General features: G+C 34.1%; 1 protein-coding gene across 7 annotated transcripts in view; it reads right to left on the reverse strand.

The window, feature by feature from the left end:
* LOC111059729 (centrosomin) overlaps nucleotides 1–25,377 on the reverse strand; it is an 85,398-nt gene that overhangs the window by 14,319 nt on the left and 45,702 nt on the right. For all 7 annotated transcript variants that reach the window (XM_039425385.1, XM_039425381.1, XM_039425384.1 and 4 more), the window contains 9 exons: nucleotides 24,550–24,675; nucleotides 23,001–23,255; nucleotides 19,649–19,789; nucleotides 14,745–15,098; nucleotides 10,551–10,646; nucleotides 8,366–9,842; nucleotides 7,416–7,615; nucleotides 5,334–5,471; nucleotides 1,719–1,960 (listed from right to left, as the gene is read on the reverse strand). In XM_039425385.1, coding sequence (XP_039281319.1) covers nucleotides 1,719–1,960; nucleotides 5,334–5,471; nucleotides 7,416–7,615; nucleotides 8,366–9,842; nucleotides 10,551–10,646; nucleotides 14,745–15,098; nucleotides 19,649–19,789; nucleotides 23,001–23,255; nucleotides 24,550–24,675 — 3,029 coding nt within the window. The remainder of the gene's footprint in view (nucleotides 1–1,718; nucleotides 1,961–5,333; nucleotides 5,472–7,415; nucleotides 7,616–8,365; nucleotides 9,843–10,550; nucleotides 10,647–14,744; nucleotides 15,099–19,648; nucleotides 19,790–23,000; nucleotides 23,256–24,549; nucleotides 24,676–25,377) is intronic.

A 25,377-nucleotide genomic window follows, 5' to 3' on the forward strand; every position in this document is an offset into this window, starting at 1 on the left:
AATAATTGCAATATCTCAGTAATTTCCATCTGAAGTTCATTCTTATTTTTGTATTAGAATAGAATAGGATAAGTTTTATTGTAACTGCTTCTGAGGTCTTCAGAAGCATTACCTTCGTCACAATATACACGGTGTCTCACGAAGAGGTTTAAATGTTTAATTTTATATTACGTGCCCATTCATGCATCGAACGTTTTCAAATTTTTCACAGTTTACAAAGTACGTTCTAAAAATATTCTGGGAAAATTTCAGCTTCCTAATTTTCGTAGAAACAAAATGGTGGCATATTGAAAATTTTACCAATTTGCTTCCTGGAAAAACTACTGCCGCCTTTCTTTTCCTACGAAGGAGGTTAGGGAGCTGAAATTTTGCCAGAATATTTTTATATTTTTAGAACCATACTTTGTAAACTGTGTAAAATTTGAAATAGTTCGGTGCATGAATGGGCACGTAATATAAAATCAAACGTGTAAACCTCTTAGTGGAACACCATGTACAACAAATGTCACACATGCAATACAATAATTGAAAAGATACTATTCTAAAAGATCTACAATATCATGAAACATTAATATTTAATTATGAAAATGTCCGAATTAAAATTAATGTTTCCTTATTTCTTATCGGTCTACTTTGTTTCAAATTACAAGTTGGAAGCAATGCTGAAGGTCTGACGAATACATCACTCTCAAACTGGGGAATCATGGAATACGCCTGGAGTTCTAATAATGAATAAAATCGTAATAGTTTTCCATATGAATGTATGGCATAATAAAATATAAACAGGAACAAATTATTTAGAATTCAAAAATAATAGAATTTAATAGAATTTGATGGGTTTGTTTCACGAAAATACAATTGAATTCAAACACCTTAAAAGACATAAATTAACATCAGTTTCGTGAATCGTTCACTAATTCTTGTAAGATTGGTTGTGTTCTAGGATATTATTTATAAGGGTATACGGCAATTGAATTTGATTAAATGTTTTCATAACTGGCCAAATGAGCTTTAAATGAATAATATAAACTTTCTAAATTTAATAAACCACATAAAAATTATGATAAAGAACCCTATAGTTTCATCAGAAAATATGAAGTATAACAGAACTGGATTTATTCAGAATTACAGAATAAAAAACTGGATTTATTTTTACTAATGCACCAAATTTTCTCTGAGAAAGAACATGATTGGATATTATTGTGAAAATAAAATACAGGACAACATACAAAAAGAGCAGCTGGTGTTGTCTTCTTGGCCTAGGCTATTATTCAACAGTCAATGCAGAAATAATGATAATCAGGACTAGTAAATAGATAAATAATTAAATAGGAAAGCTCATGATTTAGCGAGCAAGTATGAATGTTTAAAATGAAAGTTATTGTATAAAACTGTCGCAATCACTCGTAATGCAACTACATATAATTATCAACTGTGATAAGAAAGTGACTGAGTTTGTGATAAAATGCGATATCAGTATCAGTTTGCTATCAGCTATGATAACAGTAATTAAAAACGAACGGTATCAGCTCAGGTTTCTCTCTTGTTTACATAGCTTTTTATAAGATTGTGCTGATGCTATAAGTTTATTCATCATGATTATTCAACAGACTCATACTGTAATTGCAGAACTATAAAAAGTAAGTTTTAGGAAGTGCATTTCTATAAAAAGGAAGTTACACAAGCTGACACAATAAATTAAAATTCTCTCAACATACCTAGACTTCTCTTCTTCAAGAGATTTCTTGTAACCAAGTAATGTTGATTGACAATCATTCAATTCCAATTCTTTCTTCATCAACTGTTCTCGTAGTTGTTCGATCTGCTTGACACAATCAAACTTTTCTTTCTTTAATGACTCAATTTCCCTATCCTTCATTTCAAGTGAATCAAGGTCTTGTGGGAATGTCAATCTTTCACATTGGTTATTATTCAGCAGGTTATTACAGTCGTCATCCACCTGTGGAAAAACATGGAAAAAAAATATTTTCAAGAAAGTAAGATGAGAGCAACAAGATGATAATAATGGCTTCCTACTTGCACAGTTTGCTGAGAGCAACAGGTTGGTTATTAGAAGCACCAGTTTCCCACATAAAAGAATTCATCTGGGCACGTGGAAAGTACCAGGGAGTGAAGTGGTAAACCAGATTGATCATGTGTTAGTATCTGCCAGGCATGCTTCAGGAGTTCTAGATGTGCGTACAATGAGAGGTCCAAATTGTGACTCTGACCACTTCTTGGTTAGAGCTGTGGTACGATTCAGGCTGGCCAATATACGCAAGGAAAGAGGAATAAGAAGATGCAAGTGGGATATTGATAAGTTGCAGGTAGATGATGAAAGGCAAATCTTTCAAAACAATTTGGAAGGGAAGTTTATGCAGAATAACATGGAAAGGGTGAATTTGGAGGTGCAATGGGAAAGGATACGGAATAGTTTAGACAGTGCTGCTCAAGAAACCATAGGAGTGAAGGTAGTGGAAAGAAATCAGGAGTGGTTTGATGACGAGTGTGAAGAAGCTTTAAGGGAGAGAGATGAAGCTAGGAAAAAAATGTTGCAAAGGAACACAAGAAATGCTAGAAATAACTACAATGAGCTAAGAAGGAGAGCAAAATCAATTCTAAGATCCAAAAAGCGAGAAGCAATGAAACAAAAGGTACTAAACTTAGAAACATTGAGTAATACTAACCAGAGCAGAAAATTATACAGGGAAGTGAATTGGTTCAGGAAGGGGTTTCAGGCAAGATTGAATGGGTGTAAGGACAAAAATGGATGTGTTGTTAGTAATGAGATGGTTCTAGAGAGGTGGACTGAACATTTCGAAGGAGTGCTGAACGAGGGGGAAGAAGAACAACCAAGCCAGGTGTTTGAACCTCTTGTGAGAGAAGAGGGAGAAACTGCAGAACCCACCTTTGCTGAACTAGAGAAGGCAATAACAATCCTGAAAAATAACAAAGCTCCTGGTGAGGATGGCATACTAAGTGAGATGATCAAGAAAGGAGGGGATAGATTGAAGAAAGAGATCTTTGAGTTGATTTTAATGGTCTGGAGAGAGGAAAGAATGCCAGATGACTGGAAGACAAGTATAATCTGTCCAATTTTAAAAAAGGGAGATAAAATGATTTGTGATAATTATCGAGGCATTTCTCTGCTTAGCATTGTATACAAGTTGTTCACAAATATACTTCTGCAAAGGCTCATCCCATATGCTGAGGCGATATTGGGCGATTACCAGGGGGGTTTCAGGAAAGGCAGAAGCACAGTTGACCAGATTTTTACATTGAGGCAGGCAATGGAGAAGTGCATAGAGCATGACATAGTTCTACACTTGCTTTTTGTGGATTATAAAAGAGCATTTGATAGTCTTTGCAGAACGAAGTTACTTGAAGCCATGAACAATAACGGTTTGCCATCAAAACTAATTAAGCTGGTGTCGGCTACCCTGAACGAGACATACTCTAGGGTAAGGATAGGCAAGTCTGTTGGAAGGCGTTTTCCTGTGAAGTATGGAGTAAGGCAGGGAGACGCTCTCTCGGCATTGTTGTTCAATTTAGCTCTGCACGAGGCAGTAAAGGACATTGCACATGAAAGTACTGTTGTGAATAGATTGTGGCAGGTCTGTGGATACGCAGATGACTTGGTCATAATAGCAAGAACTGTGCCGGCCTTGAGAGAAGCTTTCACTCTACTGGTGAACAATAGTGTGCCAATGGGTTTGAAAATCAATGAGGCCAAGACAAAGTATTTAAGAGTGTCACCAGCCGTAGTTAGGGGAGCTACTAGAAATATGAAAATTGGACCCTACACATTTCAGCAGGTGGATGACTTTGTATACCTGGGAACGCTTGTGACAAGTAGTGGTAAGATCACAGCTGAGATACAAAATAGAATAATGGCAGGTAACAGGTCATTCTATGCAAGTATAAAGTTATTCAAGTCTCGACTACTATCAAGAGCTACAAAGGTGAAGTTGTATAAGGCATTAGTCAGGCCTGTAGTATGCTATGGCTCTGAGACTTGGGTACTTAATGCTGGTGACATGGAAAGGCTACGAATTTTTGAAAGAAAGGTGATAAGAAGGATCCTTGGCCCTGTGTGTGAAAATGGACACTGGAAACGGAGAAAAAATTGTGAAATTGAGCGTTTCTTGGGCAGTGAGGATATCGTCAGATTTATCAAGGCTGGCAGGATTAGATGGATAGGACATATGGTAAGGATGAATGATGAAAGAGTTGCAAAATGTATATGGAGGGAAAGGCTATACAATAGAAGAAGAAGAGGTAGGCCTAGGAGTAGATGGACGGATGATGTGGAGAATGATTTAAGGACGCTTGGAGTTCGTAACTGGAGAAGGCAGGCACAGGATCGGGAGAGATGGAGGGGCTATGTCTGGGAGGCCAAGGGTTGTAACGACCTGTAGCGCTGAGGAGTAAGTAAGTAAGTAAGATGAGAGCTTTATTACATTATCAAGAACCAAAAAAATGATAAGATTAATCAAGAGACACTTTCATTTATTTAATAAGCTATTCGCACAACTGGAGAGAAAAAACAGTTCAGGTAGAAAACTTTCCTGTAGAAAGCTTCCTGATATTTGTGAAAAGTTAAAATGAGGTTAGGACAATTCAAGTCGTTGAGAGTGAATTACCTACAATTTTTAACAAATGCCACCTTATATCAAATCTCAAATAATTAATCACGGGTCTCAATTATCTTCAAATAATTTCAGAAAGAAACCCGAGCGAATCTCAACCCTTTAAAGAATATACCAAGAAAACTGAAAACTATATAATTTATACTTAGGAAAATATTCGAGAATTCAATTTCAGAAAAATGTTATGTCGTGGTTTGATTGAAAGAATGCAATTTTCAAGACACAATGAAATCCAAAAATAAAAAATATCTTCAATAAGTTAATTGGTTGATGATCTATTTTTTTAATTTCCAGTGATTTTAAAACCCCTCTTTCCATTCAAAGTGTTCGATTGCTTGTTTAGTTACCCACTTCTAAGAGAGTTCGAGACTTCAATTAGTTCGAGAGTTCTATTTTTTCAAATCAAATCAAATTTATTTACCAAAACTATCAATACGGACTGTAACAATACTAAATTTATGAATATACCAATACAGTATACAGTACAATAGAATTAACAATATTATAAATAAATAAATTTATTTAAAAAGGTACTACTGGCATAAGTACAACTTGTTCGCCAGCAGTGAGTGCGATTCAAAATACAAATATTATAGCATGAATTAAATATATTTCAATATATTCCAAAATATTTTTAATTTAAGAGTGAGTTTTAGTTTTTCATTGTACTGTAATGAGACTCACCTTGTAAGATGAATAAACATCTTCCAACTGACGGCGTAAGTTATCATTATGATGTAAGATAGATTCTAGTTTTTCCCTCTGAAGTCTAATATCATTCAGCAAGCTTGATGGAATGGCTTTAACTGCTTCAACTGCCAACTGCAAAAGTCATTAATTAAATTATTTTTCTATTCAAATATAATAAAACCATAAGTACAAATAATAATAAAAAAGGGTGTAGTTCTGTTTCGTATTTTGTGGCATTTCTCCATAGTGAATAGAACAAGTAATATAATTTTTAAGTGAAGAAAATTGAATAAAAATAGAACAGTGGTTGACAATATGTAGTTTGTTTTATTCGTCATAGATATAGTGAATGAATATTAATAGGATAATAACTCTTGACTTTTGATTTTCCATTGGTGTTACATGCACAGTTATGAAGTGTGTTCCATGTAAAGTTTTTTCATACTTAGCAGGATGTAAGGATTATTTTCTATAATCAAGCATTCATTTAGCTCTTTGGAATGAGATAAGTTATACTAAATTGAAAGGTATTGAGTTCTAATTCAGTAACAGCTATTTAACCTGTCAACTATACGATACAAATTACTTGAAATAATCTTGAATCTACTAGGTTAATCTTACTAACAAAAATATTTTTCTGAATGATGATTACATTTGATTTTTGCAAACTATATTCCATTTGGTTTTAATTATCATTGCAAAGATTCTGGTTAGGATTAATAGCCAAGAAACCACAATTACAATGACATAACCTCAATGCGAAGATTCGCTCAGAATTGGGTTATACTACAAAGGAAGAGATAAAGCAGTGAATAGCAGTAAGCTACAGTAGTTAAGATGAGCTATTATATCATTCTATATCATAACGGGTGCACCAGAGAAACTCAGGGAAAACTGTTCTAAATGGAAAAGGGTCGAATTTTAAGTGCAAATCCTAATTTTTCCCCCACTAATCAGTGGGTTGATGATATCGGATCAGATCAGTTACCATGATGCTCTGGTCTAGAGAGCATGTCTCCACTGTCTAGAGCTTTTTTCCTTGTAGTCGCTCATTTTATGCTATGCAACGTCACTTCCACACTAGCTTTGAAAGTTTTCCTCATTCATAGACCTGCTCACTCATACTGTCTCAAGGTAAAACATCATATATTCATTTCAGGAATTTAGGGGTGTAGCTCAAGCAAACAAATCGCTTCAAATTGACATGAAGAGCCACCAAAGCTCCAAAAAATTTCAACAGAGTTGAGCAGTTGACTCAATTTGGCTAAAAGATTTCATACTTGCAACTGATCTGGGAGTCTAATACTACTGTTACAAACACTCCATGAAACCTGAATGAATGAATATTAGGGACGAATGGCTTTAGCAACCTATGGAACCACAGGGAGTACACACAGAACTAACAAGGATCAATGCATTTGTAGCGACATTACATATCTCCCAAGCTCAATCTCACATGACCAGAACGAACAAATTTCAATGCATTTGTAGCGAAATTTCATATCTCACAAGCTATATCTCTCCCATATCTCACATTGCTGGTATGCTCTCCAGATTTGGATTTTTCTAATTTAAATTCGTGATTTATGCGAGAAAAACCTACATCATGGGAGAAAAAGCCAAGGACTATGGCTTACACCAAGAAAAATATTAACGACGCCACTGATTAAATTAAGAGAGAACGTTGTAACGAGTGGAGAAATCTCCAAAAATCAATGTAGGCTTAATCAGTGTAAGCATAATGGAGGTCGCTATTTAAATGTTATTTTCAAGATTGCATGAAGGATATCATATTGGATGGACGAAAAAGATTAGATTGCGGTAATCTATATACAAAAAATAAGGAATTGGAAAAAATGTGAAGTAATTTTGTTTTTATACCATAATTAATACTACATTAAAAACATTTGGGGTACGGTAAATCTATTTACAAGAAAAATAAAAGATCTGAACAAAACTCAAAGTAGTTATGTTTTTATTGACCTTATAACTAAGTTTCTCTGGCTCACCCTTTACTATCATAATACCATATAATATTTATCAATTGAATTCAATTTATGTTCAATTGGAGCGTACTTCGGATATGCTGGTCGCTTTGTCTTCTCTGGTGACTGACTCTTCAAGTTGCTGCACATTTCCAACAGCCAAGTCTTGAGGCGTGATCTGATGAAGAATGTTCAGTTCACCTCTAAGCGCTTCATTTTCTGATTCCAGAGTACGTATTCTGTTCTGAAGTCGCCTCACTTCAGTAGCTCCATACTTTGTCCTTTTCCCATCTAGAGATAGAAATTAACCACAAATATTAAAAGGTGTAAATTCTCACTTTCATTTTTGTAGAATCCTATCTTTGAATAGAATTTCATTTTTTAAAAAATACGAATAAGTGCAATAGAAGAATGATAATTTATGAGTATTACATCAACTGTTATTTCACCAAAAAACTAAAATGAAAAACGAATCTTAAATATTTGATCAATTCCATCACTATTCATTTAATTTAAACCAAACGGCCTTTAGATTAAAATGATTTCACACTGCAGTACAGTAGTAAACAATTGAAAGTAATCCAATCAATTGTTGTGACAAGTCAAGTGACAGGCAATTGAATAGAGATCATCAGCCAAAAAGGCAGATTTCATACAATATAAATTAAACTTCAATCGTGAGTTAAGAACATCCTCCTTTCTAATGGTCAAAATGCAATTCAGTCATTTAATCTATTGTTTAATTCTTAAAATTCGCCTTAATAAGATTGACAAGTTTTTACAGTAACTCTTTCAAAAACACTAGTATCCCAAATTATTCAGCTTACATAATAACGATGAAGCTAATAATCTTCCTTTCTTTCACTTCCTAACAATTTTTCATAATAATCACTCTTCCACTTTCATTATTTTATAGAGAGGAAACTATTAGTTCAAGGAATAATGAGGAAACATAAGGATGAATTGTGTGAGTATACCTACATTATTACAAGAATGAGACGACATTGGTGACTTGTCAGTCATTTAGGAATAAATACTTACTGATGAGAGATTTGTGTGCGTTGTCGGTGGTATCGGATGAGTCATCGCAGGGCCAGGACTGGACCATGAGCGGAGTCTCGTCACCGAGGCCCATCCTCGCCAGCGACACGCTCCGATCCGGCTCCGACCACGCCTCCGACTCAGACACGTTTCCAGTTGTCGGCAACTGCTTCTCAGCATTCTCCCTGGGAGCCACCTTCCGGCTGGTGATTGTTATCTCGCCGATGTTGCTACTCTTCATCGAAATGTTGCCATTCCTATCAAAGGCAGCAGTTGTTGAGTTGGAGTTGCGATCGAGGTTCTCAAGCATGTCCACCAGATGCATTATGTTGTTTTCATCCGCCTCACAGTTGTCAATTGTTGACTGACCCAAGCTCCAGACGTTCAAGCTGCCAAGGCTGTCCGGCTGCAGGACTTGCGAGTGCATCTTCTCTAGTGTGATGTCCTTCTGCTTGACTTGCTCGGTGAGTGTTTCGATCTGCGTCCTCAACTGAGCGATCATGTGGTGGTCGTCGGTGACCTCCTCCTCGAGCGTCGGGTCTGCCATGTCGTCGCCACTCCAGAAGTCGACGGTGGAGAAGTCGGGCAGCAGTGGCACGTAGAGGCTGGGCTGCAGGTTCTGCCAGCAGCTCGAGTCGTCGGCCGCTGCCGAGAACGACCGCGACAGTTCGCGACTGCGTTCCACTGCGTGCTGCACCACTCGGCGTTTCTTGGCGCCCAGCGATGGAAGCAACGAGTCTAGGAAATCGGCCAGCTCCTTCAAACGATTCGTCAGAAGAGAACAGGCCGACACTACTTCTTTCCGCGATCTATCAGCTGTTTCAACATCCGCTCTAGCTTTCATCAAGTCATTCTTCAGCTTCTGAACTAGCGGACTGTCATTATCACGTTCGGGCATATTATGCAGCTGCTGCTCCAATTCTTCCACTTTCCGATTCAGCAGTTTCTTCTCTTCTAAACTTTTCAACAACTGGTCATGCAACGTTTTCATTTCACTCGGAGTGAATTTGTTGGGAGAAGTTTTGTCTCTTGCCATCTCCACACACTTCAAGTCTTTGGATGCTTCAAAGCTCAGAGCTGACTGCCTCTCGGCAACCAAACGTTGCAGCTGTAAGATCTCCATCTGACGTCGATCACAGATTTTGTTCAATTTCTCAATTTCCTTGTTCTTATCCCACAACTCCTTGTTAATCAACTCTTGTAAATTGTAATTACGTTTTGACAGCTCTTTCTGCAAATGTTCGTTCTCTTTCATCTTGCATTCCAACTCCCTTGTCATTGTTGCCTTGCTTTCAATGTTCTCTTTGTTGCTTTCCTCATTGAATTCGATGTTGTCGAATTTGATCTTCATTTCCACAAGTTTGCCCTCAAGTTCAGCAATTCTGTTATCCTTGATATCAGTTCTGGCCAGACTGATGACCTTTTCCTCCATATCTCTGAGCTTCGCCTCCTTCTCTTCAAGTGACAACCGGATGCTCTGAAAAGTTGATGAACCTCATTAATAAGCACATCTTTCAATAAAATTTAAAGTGATACAAATTGTAAATTAGTTGACATTTTGAAAGGTAGCCTACGCATAAAGTAGCTGGGAGCGCCAAATTTGGCTCCGACATTTCTCAGGTCAAGCTTTATCTATGGTGCATATTTTAGCCAAATCTGAGATACTTTTTGTTTCAGTGTGTTTCACGGTCGTTAGTCGATGGTTTTTCTCAATTTTTCGTGAAAAATGAAAACCGCTCAAACTTAGTGATCTTATCTTTGGTGCAAATTTCAGCAGTATAACATAAAAATATCAATTTTGAACAAATGTCGAGAGATATCCTACAATGAGATTCTATTGAAACGCAACAACAGCTATTTATTATTGAGTTTTAATGAGTGAGTAATAATAGCGCTCACGAATGATGGAAACATCGGCTTTCTAGTCCAAGTATCGTAAAATTGCAAGGCACCAGTTGAGTGAGTTTAGTCTGACTAGAACTTTAAATATTATATCAGTATTATGATAAGATTTATCCGCATTTCTTCTCACAAACGAATTTGTTTACCAAAAACATAAAGTAAATTTATTTGTAAAAGTGTTGTATTTTTAGCATGACTATTTATTTATTCATTTGCACAAAGAGCAACTAACATAAAAATTATATTGGAAAAGGGAAATTAGTATCATGACAGACTGACTAACCTGGAACTGACTCTCCATATCCTGAATGACCTTCTGATGAGTGGTATACAGTTCTCTCAATTCTTGTTCAGAGCAGCCAAATTGGATGTTCGAATCCTGAAAACATAACCGTTATTGGATTATTACAAATCATAATTTTGCTTTGAAAAATACTTAAAGAAATTTGAAAGAATGTTTAAAAAAGTGGAAAAAGTATAAGCCTAAAATATATGATTCGGTATTTTCCTTATTCATATTAGGAAGCCAGCTCTCGTCATAGTAATTATTACACAATAATCTATTATAGTTAAAGTTATGTCAGTTTTCAGTTTATTATTTTATTGCATTATTTAACAAATATGCGTTCGATAAACTGGGAAAGCTATAACCTCATTAATAAGAGAGTCATTAATTAACTGATAGTCTACAAGAAGTAATATTCCGAGTTTCAGAAAAGAAAGGGATCAAGATCGTACTAAGAAAAATCAGATTCAAATCTTAAATTTATTGAATTGAAAAACGTTATGTGGTTGGAAAAGTAACCATGTAATTACTTCAAGTTCAATATGATATTTTGTTGGATAAGAAAAATATTGCTATGCATTTTCATATTGATAGTTCACAGAAAAACATTGAGAATATTTGAGGTAGGATAATAATTGAAATTTATAAGTGGATTGAATTGAAAACATTCTAATAAGGGCTAGAAGTTTGATTTTATAAAATGATATGGTAGTTTTTGAATACGTGTGGAAAACTTCAACTTTAAAAATAAAAAGTACGATGAGAAATATACTTACTTTTCACTTTCATGCAAGATCATGCTCAAACCTAAATTTATATTGAAAAAACATGATAATCAGAAAGTAACGGGGATCAATGAAATGAAGATAGATAGATCTAAAAAACTCAACTATGCTATGAATACAACAAATGTGTAGAAAGCGTGTTAATCGTGCGATTTAGCTGTGAAAGAGAATGCAAGAAATAAATGGATTTGAAATATTATGAGGAAAGGATTTTCGTGATAATTCCCTCAGAGATTTAATAATAGGACTGCTGAAACGTAGTTGCAAGCTTGTGACGAGCTACAGCAATATGATAAGTAACCACTATTTCCGTTCCAAATAGAACTAATAGATTGTAACACTGAATATGAAGGTTGATTTATTTTATTCAGAGTTACACAACTCACAGAAAAGTTGATTGGTTTTTTATGAGTAGTAAAATCACATTTTTGCAACAAAAACATCAGATAAAATATAATTCAGAGATCGTCGCTTACGATACGGCGAGCTTTGAATCCGTATACTGATACCTTGCAAATACTTCAGCTTTTTTGCAGTTGGACGTAGAATCATCTTTTACTATACACTATGTATTGTAGTATATATCATCACACTAAAAAGCTTCTTATTAAAACCCTAATACCAAAATTTCAATATTTTTTAATTGTTTGAAATATGATTATGTTGTTCCCTCTACCGGCAGGAATATCAGATAATTTTTTAAATAACTGTAACAAACATATTTTCTTACCTTTATTATTTCAATACCTAAAATTCTAGGGCTTATTTAAAAAAAATAAAGTAGCCATTCTGCATGCATACTTTTAATCATAGTTGGAAATCACCAAATGATTCGATAATATCATTAGGCCTATTTCAATCCCATTGCTTGGAAGTTTTAGAAAACTGGATTCATCTCATCACACTCTGATTTGTCTCTCAACGAGTGGAATACAGAAAAGTTATTGTATTTTGTAGATCATATCTACAATTTGCCGCAACTTGTGGAGGATATCTTAGAGAAAAACTTTGAAGTGAAGCTATCTCATCAGTTTCATTCTATTAGGCTACCAAGAAAATGTTCATTTTTTTAAATCCGAAATAAGTTCAATATACAAAGTATATTTATTGAAATTAAAAGTTTATGTTGAAAAAAAGTTTCAACACCCAACCCTCTAGGAAGAAGACCCCGTGGGAGACCCAGACAGAGATGGTGGCAACAGGTTAAGACTGACATGGAGAGACTTGGAGCGACAGAAAAATATGCTTAGGAGCGAACTACTTGGAGACAGTTTGTTGGTGCGGCCAAATATCAACTTAGATATAGATGGCCCTGCGAGTAAGTATTTATTGAAATGTTGAAGAATTTCCCAGGGAAATTTTCTGAAATAAAGTAACTGCACTGTCTGAAGTCAGGTTAATGGTTATCGGAGCTCGTATTATCAATATTGGCTACATGCAAGTTGGAAGTAAAGAGGTACCAACAAAACTCAAGAAACAAAACAATAATTATGATCATGCATTTATTAAAAATATTATGACTATAATGAACTGGAATTTTTTTTCTATAAAAATAGTAGAATATGAGATTGAATGTACAAAAATTATCAATACAAAGATATGGAACAATAATTTCAAGCCTGATTATTATTTCACTCAAGATAATCTATTTTGTGAGCTAACATTTCATACGATGTGACATAGCACAAGTTAATTTTAGTAGGGTTTCAAATTAAACTAAATCACAGAAATTTTCAACATAAAAGATGACAAATAATATCAATAAGATAATTACAATGAGTTCTACAATAACAACGAAATTCACACATAAAGTAATAATCTGACAAATCATAAATTTGATGTAGTTCCAACGAAAATCAATACGATAAGAAAAAGAGATCTTCATTATGAATTGGGATATTTACATTTCGAAGAAATTCTTATCTTATTGTATGAATTGAATTCAAATACAGTATTATAAAAAGCATAATAATATTTCAGAGAGATACAGTTTTAAGAGAGGAAAATTTGGTTCTGCATTTAATGCAGGTAAGACATTAAACATCTTTATATAACTTCAACACCTTCAACTCACATTTTATGAGCTGGAATTAAAATATCTATTACTACCATCTCGAACAGCTATAGAAACAAAGATGAAGAGATTATCTAAAATGTTCAAATTGAAATGAATCAATTTTAAATTTGAAACATTGAGATAGAACATTTTCCTGTTTAAAAAATGCGAAATAGAAAGACTTATTTATTTTAGCATTCATCTAGAATGTATAGAGAAAGGTATCATTCCCATGGAATTTGCATATTCGAGATGCAATTTTGATTCATCCTTACACAGAAATAAAGAATTCGTCATAAAAAGAAGTCCTCTTTAGAGGTTAAATTTTATCCAACCAGTAATATTTTCGTTTCAAATTATTTGCAATATATACCATTAGAGAAAGTAGGTATATAAAACATCAAACTATTCTATTTTAAGAAATAAATTGACTTCCAGCTATACTTGAAAATATACTTATAAAAATGGAATCCAGCTTAGCTGCAACCTTTTCATATTCCAAAATAGGTACTTCAGCCTAACAAACACTTTCAAAATTCAAAACAGTTCTGAATGCACACGAATGCAATACAAAAATAATTTGCTCACAATACTATTTTATGATAGTAAATTTAGAATTGCATTTAGTCATTTAAAGATACTGAATTGATCAAACATGCACGGTTCTTGAAATTCGGTTGGATTTACTAACATAACTTTGAATTTACAATTAATAGCTCCTCACATTTAAAAATTATCCTTGATGATCATAACAAGAATATTAGTGGAACTATGATGTCCGTATAAGTCATTGGATGTCAGGAAAATTGTTCAGAACTCTCTGGTGTAGAGGCGGATACTACTTCGAACGAACAATCAAAACCATCAATCTAGCAAGTCTTGATTGCTTGAACAGTAGCTTTTCGCAAATTGAATTAATCTAAGTCTCAACATCTATAGTTTGGATTAATAATATAGTATACTCGGCTTAAAAATTTAGATCAAAACAGGAAGTCCAGTGTCTCCAATATTGGATTGATGAAAAGTAAATATCTAAAATTTCTGAAAAGGATTAGTAATGTATACACGATGCAATGAAAGAAACGCTACAAGTATACAGTTTTCCAAGTATCTCCAATTCGATGGATGGGTAACAGTTATCTTGATATTTGCAATCTAGGTTAGTAATATTATAAACACGGTGCAAGAGTAGTGCAGTGCTTGGAGAGTAATTTTCTCATAAGATGGACTGATCGAGGAGTTCTTCAAGAATTGTGAATTGAAGTTCATGCTGTTCAAGGCAGAACCCTATGTTATGAGAGAAAACGAGACAGCAGGTGTCAGTCAAGCAGAAGTAGTGGTGGAGTTTACCTCATCAAACTTCTCCAGACTGGCGGTGTTGGCTGAACTGCTGAGTGAGCGAGACGCCTCCAAGTTGTGCTTTTCGAGCATTCTGTCCTTCTTGCTGAGTTCGGCGCGTAGCGTGTCGACCTCCTTCTCTTTGAGTTTGCACTTCTTCATGAGGCTCTGCAGCGTGACGCATGCCTTGGTGTAGCTGGCCTGCAGCTCTTCAATGGTCTTCTCCTTGCGCTCGCACACGCGCTGCATATCCTGCAGCCGCAAGTTCATCTGCTGCTCCAAGTTCTGCTGCTTGCAGCGCGTCTCCTGCAGCTGCTTCTCTAGTGACCGCTCCTCGCTCTTCCGCAGTCGCGATTTTGATGACGTCTGCAAAAATTAACAGAAAATTAGGTCATATCTAGCGTTTTCAGACATTATTTTCTAAGTTAACAGGTCAGGAAGCCCTCCTATTTACTGATTGGGTTGGCGCCTGAAACAACGCTTCATGTGGTCTGGCCATTAGATTCAATTTCAATTTTTTCAATTTATGAAATTTATAATGTGATGCTGGTCGGCTGATCTTGAGATTTTTTTAGCTTTGCAAGCCACTGTGTGTACCGGGCTTGGTGGGGGAAATTAAAAATAGTCAAAGCTGGAGAGAACGTCGTGTAGCAACTAAGATTAAGTGAAGCAACTAATAAGATTCCATGAAATAAGTTGAAAAAGGATAAAGTACGATTCTAGAAATGAGCAAGCTTCACAAATTCTTTATTGGATGAATTGTTTTCTCTATTTTTGTGTTCTGAACCCTTCAATTACTATTTCTTTTTTACAGAATATACATTTATTGGGAGAAGAGATCGCGGACGTTCCAGGAAGAGATGGATTGATTTTAGAGGCACAGAGGTTCGGAACAGGCAGTAATGCCTAACCCGTGAAAGGAAGTAGTAAAAGATAAGCATTTTTAAAGTGTACACATGTTTTAAAAGAATTGCATAGAATACGGAGTTGTGTCTATAGTGAGGTCCACGTTATAATGGCAGTGTGTGATTTGCAATGGTGTTGCTATCTTTGTCTATCGTTCAACAAAGCAGATGGCGCTATCTCTTTCACGCATTGCGATGTTGCCACTTAGTTTATCAACAATGAAGAAATTCAATAAATTAACAAAATATTTAATCTCAATAAAAAAATTTATTATCACATCTTTAAAAAAAATTCTTTTATTCTTGACAAATAAAATATGTTCAACTATTTTCAACAATAATGAACAGTTAAATTCATCAGATATACCAGTATCAGCTGTTTGTGTGGCAAGGCTGAGATCTGGCAACCCTTTTCTCCTATCTTCCTACACTGCCATTATAACGTGGACCTCACCACAGCTACAATAATAAATTCGAAACTGCTTGAAAGATTTCAATGAATCCGGTACGACAATTTCTAACCACGGATACGCTTCTCCAATAATTAATGATATGATGAATAACATGGAAGAAAATAATAGGAACATGGAAGAAAATAATAGGCACAATGTGGAAAAATCTAACGTCCATCCTCAGCGAAAAAGTACATCCTCAAATCTAACATCCTCAGCGAAAAAAATGTTTAAAAATAATTGTTGTTTAGTGATTTTTTGTAAATGGAATATTTTCAAGAATAATTTTCAAAACATGTTTCTGAAGATCCGGTTGATAATCGTATCTAATACAAAATTGATTTCTGAATAAAGTTTAGGAAGAAACGCTACGCAAGTGTTATAATTTAGAATTTTTGTCTTACAAAAATTAACAATATTAGTTAGAATTTGAAATGCCTATCACTGATTTCAAATGAAGCCTCCAAGTCACTCTTCAAATAAACTCAACTTTTTATCCATCTCACGCTTGATGAATTATTATGAATTTAAAACAAGTAAATTAGCGTGGAAATGTTTACCTTAAAAAATGACGGGAAGAAACACATAGAACGAAATTAAAACTGGAACTGCCATGCAGAAGCGGACAAAGAATACACATGCTATTGCTACACGACGTTCTCTCCAGCTTTGACTATTTTTAATTTCCCCCACCAAGACTTGGTGGTACAGTGGCTTGCAAAGCTAAAAAAATCTTAAGATCAGCCGACCAGCTTCACATTATAGACTTCCGTGTACAAAGCCATTTCTAATTCACGCTTGATAAAAAGTTTTCTTGCCAAGCGATTGTCTAGCCTACATTTCTGATGTCATTGCTATTTGACAAGATTAGATCAGAGTATTTCAACTATGTTTCAATACATCTATCAGCTTATTGAATCCAACAGTGAAAATTAATGAGTAGAATGACACTATTGTTTGTGAATTCCAAACTGTTTTTTCAAACAAAAGATTCTGAGCATTCCCTCCGTAAAAATTTTTTATGAAAAATTTTATAAAAAGTGAACATTTAATAAAAAGAAAATGAAAATCTCCTATTTGAAATAATAAATCTAGCAACAAGTAAAAAGATTTAACTTAAATACATTCGAAATTATTTAGTTTCAGCTCTTCCTCTGATTTGATCGGCTCTATAAGAATATATGTAACGTAAATAAAAGTCAGCCTTTGGATCAACAATCTAAATGTTTTGCAATGAAGCTAAAGAATTCTCAAATGAAAATTGCAAAAAAATATTCATTCAAATTATCAATAAGCCTACTAGAATTGAGAAACAGGTTTTATGACTTTCAAAACATAGTGATTGGTTTTGCTGAAATTTTGAATGAGGAATGATCTGTGATATTCTTTCAATAAATTGAAAAATACAATACCCAGTTATAAGCTTAACATACAGTTTTCCAATGTCATATACGTAATTTCATTTTGAACAGATCAGCTCTTCAATTGTTCATTAGACCAATTTTTCAGATTATTTTGGGAATGATATGACTATATCACTTCAATACTACATTAAAATAACATGTATGATATAATTCACATGCTAAATTTGATTGTAAATATACAAGACTGATTTGACTGTAGTCATCCTTTTCTTGAAATCAATAAAAAATATTTGATGACCCTTTAGCTGAATGGAAAAGATAATTTGTCAAGCAGAGCCATTGACATGGTAAAATTTCTAGGCACCAAATTGTGCGCTAATGATATCTCCTATAGAAATAGTGATTTGTTATCATATTTGTGGAGTCGAACAACTGTGCCAAATATAAACCGCTGTTGATTTTCAAACCTACTCCAGTTCGTTTTGAAGGAAAGATTCTTAATATTACAGTAATAAGTTTAGTGGTAATATACTGAGGCGAACATTTTCTGAATGGAAAGAAATACGTATTTATTAACAATTCTAAAAACATTCTAAGCAAAGCACGCTCTGGCAAACCAATCAGAACTATTATATTAGCTACTTAAACTATGCCGATTGGTTCCTGTAATTGATTGCTAGGCAGCCAAACTGTCGATGGCAAGGAAAGTTCTTAGTGATGATTTATGAATACGACCATCAATCTAACACACTGTATACAATTAGTGTAGAGAATGAATAAATTGAGACTATTTCAATTACAGAGTTTATTGTATACCAAATCCTTGAAATTATTTTTTCGCCCCACTTGGATGTAATGAGCTGGTTTTCGTGCGTCATATGGAGGCCGAAAATGATTGTTTTCTGACCAGGCCGGTAAAATTTTTACGGCCCTAGGGCTGTAAAATAACCTTGAAGTCAGCTGATTCTGATTCGATGTGAACGTGTTTACAAAATAAGTTATGAAACGGAATCAGTTTATGCTTCTAGAATTGAATAAGTATTCTGCAATAAGATACTATCATTTTATTTGGATGAATAAAATACAGATAAGATATATATTATAAACTATTCAAATTCGATTTTCAGAGTATAATAGAATCTAACCTCAAGATTCAAGATTCAAGATTCAAACCTGCGTTTAATCGTACTGCGTTTAATCGTTCATCACGAAGCCTGGTGGATAATTTTGGAACTACTTGGGCAATATCCATGGTGCTGAACGTTTTTACAAATAGTTTATGTAACGGAATAAGTTTATGCTTTTAGAATTGAATTAAGTATTCTGCAATAATATACTATCATTTTATTTGGATGAATGAAATACAGAAAAGTTATAAATATTATAAACTATTCAAATTCGATTTTCAGAGTATGATAGAACTTCTAATCTAAACTTCCGAAGTCAACGACAACAAGCATTGTTGACGTTGACATTCAGATTGGCCAAATTTCAAGTGTGCTAAAACAGCTGATCAAAATCTTTTCATTTTTTGTGTTTATCATTCAAGAATCAAAACATTTATAATAATATCATCTTATTGTCATTTGGAAGAATAAAAAGTATAAACTCAACCTCTTACATAATTGAAGATTGTTGACGTTGACATTCAGATTGGCCAAATTTCAAGTGTGCTAAAACAGCTGATCAAAATCTTTTCATTTTTTGTGTTTATCATTCAAGAATCAAAACATTTATAATAATATCATCTTATTGTCATTTGGAAGAATAAAAAGTATAAACTCAACCTCTTACATAATTGAACATAATCTTTTAGGTTATTTAGACAAATCAGAATAAAAAATAAAAATACTTGGACAATTTCCTGATATTCAGATTACCTCAGATTTGCTAGAACTATGACCTTCCTGTTTTGCTTTCGGAAGTGCCTAATAAACAATTATTCTCATATTTATATTGTTTATTTTTCCGTGTGGCGAAAAATAACGTTCTCACCATGGGCAAAAATGTTTTTCCGGCTCTCAATCTTTTCTGAAAACCGATTTCGAGCCGGAAAAGTCTCATTTTCGGCCCTAGGTGCGAAATATACTATTTCCAAAATAAGGGATGCTTGGAAATTCGATTGAGGCGTACATCCCTATCGCTATTGAAGAAATAAAATTATTGATGTTTCATGTTCATAGATGTTTGCTTACTTCTCTGGAAGAGTTGCTTCCATTTGACGATTCAAGGCTGCTTCTCGATCCTGACAGATTCAAGTGTACTTTCCTTTCCAACTCAGAGATCTTGTTTTCCAACTCTTTTATCCTGTGAGTTTTCTCAGTCAGTTCTTCATTCTAAAAAAAAAACAAATAACATAGTTAATAATATGATGACCTCTGCACACAATTCTGAACACTAGTATAATAATAATTATTATTCCCACTACTGATACAAGTAATCTATAAGCACTTTGGCAATGCTTTCGAGATAAAGCACAGGAAGAGCTGCAAGTCAGAACTTTATTGGGCTAAAGTTCAAAATGGCAGAATCCGCCGCATTGAGATTAAGTTTACAAAAGTATCTTTCCATCTAATTCAATTCAAAACTTGAACATCAAAATTAGCATTTTTACCAACACAAAAAAAGGAGAAAATTTGTTTATACATCTTACCAAAAATATCTATATTTACAACGAAATATGACATTAAGAGATAACGTAACAATAAGAGATATATTTTAGATATAAATTATTTAATATCTAGAGATTTATTTAACAAGCAACATGTTAAAAATATCTATGTTTACAGCGAAATATGACATTAAAAGATAACGTAGCAAGGAGAGATATATTTTAGATATAAATTATTTGATAGCTAGAGATTTATTTAACAAGCAACGTGTTAAATAAATTCAATCATATTTGAAAATATCATTAATGTCCGAAACATGATGTGACAAAATAATTTTAAAGGGTACTGAGATTTACATTTTTATTTATGGCTATACACTCATCTTGGTGAGCTGAACAAAAAGCTTGTAATAAAGTTTTTGTGGGAAACAAATTTAAATGTGTCCCAAATATTTGGGGGGACCCATTTGAGACATGAATTTGTTTTTTCACTTATTAAAAGTCCTAGTACAGAGTGACATCGAGAAACATTTACATTCAAGAAATGAAAAACAATATCAATATTTCAAGATGTTATTTATTTAAATTCAGTAAAATAGCTATAAGTATATACCATTTACTTTACGTAGAAAAAATTATTTCAGGAAGGTGACGTCCTTCTTCCCTGAGGCAATTTTCTATTCTGTCCAGGGAGCTCTTCCACACTCATTCCAGTGTACTCTCAGTGATCAACACCACCTCAGTGGGTATCGCCGTTTTCAAGTCATCTAAACGGTTCAAGTCGATAAACTTGCTCTTTCAAATGTCCCTCAAATAAAAATCACTTTGGATGACTTGAAAGCGGTGATAGGTACTGAGGTATTTTTGACCACTGAGGATACACTGGAACGAGTGTGGAAGAGCTTCCTGGACAGAATAGAAAATTGCCTCAGGGAAGGAAATCACCTTCCTGAAATAATTTTTTCTACGAAAAGTTAGGCTCAACTCACACTTTCTCGACTCAAATCGTACGTCTCCAGTTGAAGATACTCCAATCTCTCGATCTTACGACTTTTTTGCTCATTGTCACTACTTCAGTTCCATGCTTCTCCATTTTCTAACCTTACTTTATTAAAAATATAAGATCCAATTCGTCACTACTTAGCAAGTAAAAAATTTATAATAATTATTATGAATATATTGTATCTAATTATTCTAATTATTGTCTTATCTAGAATGATAAAACATCAATTCCATAGAATACAACCTCACTTTCATTAAAAATGCACGGTACGACGCAAATCAGAGGTTCGACTAACATGTCGAATCGACGCTCGACTCAGTCTCACAGTCGTGAGGTCGCGGAGGCTAGAATCGACTGGTCTGAGTGTCACCATTTGAAAACACATACTGCGTCGAGAAGAGACTAGAGTCTCAGTCTCTTCTCGACTTGAGTGGCGTAAGTGTGAATTGAGCCTAAATGGCATATACTCACAACTGTTTTACACAAGTTGAATAAATAGTATCTTGAAAAATTAAATTGTTTTTTCATTTCTAAAATGTAAATGTTTCTCGTGGTCCACCCTGTATTTTCCAACTTTCCATCTAATGCCAGTTTTCAGCAAGCTCGGCCAAGACATTTGAACATGGTCAAACCAGGTGAAACGTTTTATAATATAAAATTGATAATGATGAGTGCACTCGAATTATCAGTAGAAACCATCGCCATAGAAATTATATGTTCAGGGCACTCGCTGTAAAACATCCGCCTATGTTTTACAACGAGTGCCCTGAACATATAATTTCATATAATTTCATGGCGATGGTTTCTACTGATAATTCGAGTGCACTCATCATTATCAATTTTATATTATAAAACGGTTCACCTGGTTTGACCATAATCAAATTAATTATTGCATTTAATGAAATAATACACAACAAGATGTAATACATGTCTATTACTAATTATTGTAGTTGAGATGATTTATTTGAGGTAATTTAACTCAGAAAGTAAAGAATATTCTTGAGATGCGTTTACATTAGCATTAACATTTTGTTAATAACTTAATCCTTATAAATTCTATTAGATTGAATGGAACTTGACACACATATGTTCATAATGTGTATGATAAGTTATGTTCAATCTAATAGGTGTAAACGCAGCTTAAATTTTAAATCCTCAAGATATAAGATTGCTGTAAAGTGAGTGGTTTGGTTTGTACCAACAGCTGACCTTGAAAATTGCTAGCGTCAACTGACTTATGGGCCACTCTGTACATCGTATTCATTATTTAGGAATAATAGTTTTGAAAATGTTCAAACCACTGTGAGGTCCACATTATAATGGCAGTGGAGAAAGATAGGAGAAAACGTTACCGATCCTCTGTCTTGACAATGCTTTCAATATACGGTTTATTGATGTAATATTAATTGTTCATTCTCGTTTAAAATAATCAATTATATTTTATTAAGCAAGAATTCATATTTTTCCATAATCTCATAATAAATTTTCATAATTAAGATGAAATATTTCATTAATTATTAATTCTACATTGTTATAAGACGATCCGGTAACAGAGCAAAGCGAAAAAGAGATAGCGCTATCCGCTTTGTTGAATGATAGACAAGGATAGCAATACCATTGCTAATCAAGCACTGCCATTATAACGTGGACCTCACTATAGCACTACCTCTGTAAACAAAGCCATAGTGCATTCGTGTGATGTCAGCACAGGTAGGGCTCCTACACAATAAAAACACTAGCTGATATAGATCAGCTGAAATCAACGAGTTTGTATTGGTGTACGAGCCCTACTTGACACCAATTTTTTTAGAGTTTTACGACAAATCTATAAATGACTGGAGGTACCAGTATAAATTACATTATAACAATATACAGTAACCTATACTCTTTCATAGTTCTAACAAATATTCATCAGTATTCGGAAGCAACTCACCTTTGTCTTATCTTTTCTGGCCAATTTTTGCGAGAGAGCATCGAGTTGTTCACTCTTGCTCTCCAGATTGAAGAGAGCCTGCTGCAGCTGACCGTCTCTCTTCTCAAGCTCTTCTTCCAGGGCGGACACTTGGCTGGACAAACGGCAACTCTCTTCTTTGGCACGTTCAAATTCTTCTTCTAGCATACGATAATCATGCTTCTCTCCTTGAAGTTCATTTTCATACTCACTCATTTTTAGAAGCATTGCATTCATCTGAAAAACAAAATTTGATATTACTTTAATGATTGCATAAATTATCATTTAGGGGAGAAACAAGTATCAGTGAATTACGACTTCCTGCAAGAATGCAATCAGTGCGTTTGAGCAAAGTTACATTCAAGAAAATCAATTTCATACCTGATTACAACCCTAGATTTGACAGTTGGAGTGAGTTTTCACAGTAATATGAGATCAAAAAATACAGTTTTCAAGATGATGACGCTCAGGTAAGTGTGAGACTTGTGTCTCTTTAACTAGATGAGTAATAGGACATTTAATGCAAGGGGGAATGGAAATCTATTAAAAGATCGAGCAATCGACTGCTAATCTAAACTGAACTTTTCAAGTCGTCTTCCTGTATTTAATGCCTAGTATTTCCTGTATTTAATGCGAGATTCTGGAAGAATCTCGCGAAGTCGCTTGCAAAGCTGGTAAACTTGACTACGTTCGTCTTGCCATCCACAATAAGGCAATATTTGTGGATGCTCGGCTGGCCTTCGGTCGCCTTGTCTTGACAAAAATCGGAGCAAAGGCAAGTGAAGGCGAGCGCTGGCATAGAAGCCAACCACACTCTCGCGCTCGTCGTCATTTGTACGCACTTGGCGAGAGTGTGGAAGCAGCATATGGCGAATTCAAGTTAATATTTAGTTGAAAAAATGTGTTTCTTACTCAATGAAAGTATAAGAAGATACTGTATATTCTATAAAATCACTCCACTAGCATGGGCTACTTTTTTAAAATTATTGAAAACTTGAAAATGGCCTAAGAGCGAAACTAGTTGTTTGAAATATATTAGATAAAAGGGTACTTTATGGATGGAAAATACTAAGATATTGCAATTATTTAAATTCTAATGAATTGATAATTATTATTAAACGAAAATCCAAATTAAATATTGTAATTCACCCCGAAGACTTCTGCTACTGCAAATATTGACAACAGGGTAAACAGCTAGATGGAAATTCGATGTGCTTTATGTTTTTATATTATGGTTTTTAATAATTTGTACATGCTATATAGTCTAATCTATACAATATATAGTCTATATTCAAGTCTATATTCAATATAGTCATATCTATATTGCAATTAAAGATTGCCAAATTGAAATAGATCATTTTGTTGCATACTAATTCTAATATAAGCTAGGAAATGGCGGGAGTGAGTAAGTATCAAAGTTTTGCCCTGCAATGTAATAACTAGCGAGTATCATAAATTATTATATTGCAGCAAATGTAGTGTAATGTTGCGTGTAGCAAGATGAAAGCATGCATTTAATTGATTAACTTACCTCCTCCTGGATTGCCAATGTCTTGTTTGGCCTCTGGTCTTGCCTACTGTTGAAACCAAATGCCAGAGCGTACATGGCTGTGGAGTCTTCAAATTGATTAAACGTTTCATCCTTTTCATGAAGTGCCTGAAAAAGGAAGAAATCATTTTAAGTTACATAGAATATGGCACCAAGTTTCAAGATCAATAGAATGAATTTTAAATGAGTAAAAAATGTATGAAACAACAATGCACTAAACATGAAAGTAATATTTAAATGAAGTGTTGTATAAAGGGGAACCACACCTGTTCATCAACCATCATGTTCATTAATGTCATTTGACTTTAATTATACTGTGATTAATGTCATTTGACTTTAATTATACTGTGATTAATGTCATTTGACTTTAATTATACTGTGATTAATGTCATTTGACTTTAATTATACTGTGATTAATGTCATTTGACTTTAATTATACTGTGATTAATGTCATTTGACTTTAATTATACTGTGATTAATATCATTTGACTTTAATTATAATGTGATTAATGTCATTTGACTTTAATTATACTGTGATTAATGTCATTTGACTCTAATTATACTGTGATTAATGTCATTTGACTTCAATTATACTGTGAAAAAACTCGGAATGAACCAAAGTAGTATGAAAAATATTTCTACTGGTGGGAAAACTAGGAAGAAAACTTACAACATTTATGAATTCAGTTTAAAAGGATAAATTTACTAATTTACTGCACTAATCTGGAACTGTTGATTCTATCATCAACTAATTTTTGAGGTTTTTCTCAGAATTCTGTCATTAAATCAGACTTTTTGTAATCTTAAAAA

Source organism: Nilaparvata lugens, chromosome 3 (assembly GCF_014356525.2).
Source record: "Nilaparvata lugens isolate BPH chromosome 3, ASM1435652v1, whole genome shotgun sequence".
Classification (NCBI taxonomy): Eukaryota; Metazoa; Arthropoda; class Insecta; order Hemiptera; family Delphacidae; genus Nilaparvata; species Nilaparvata lugens.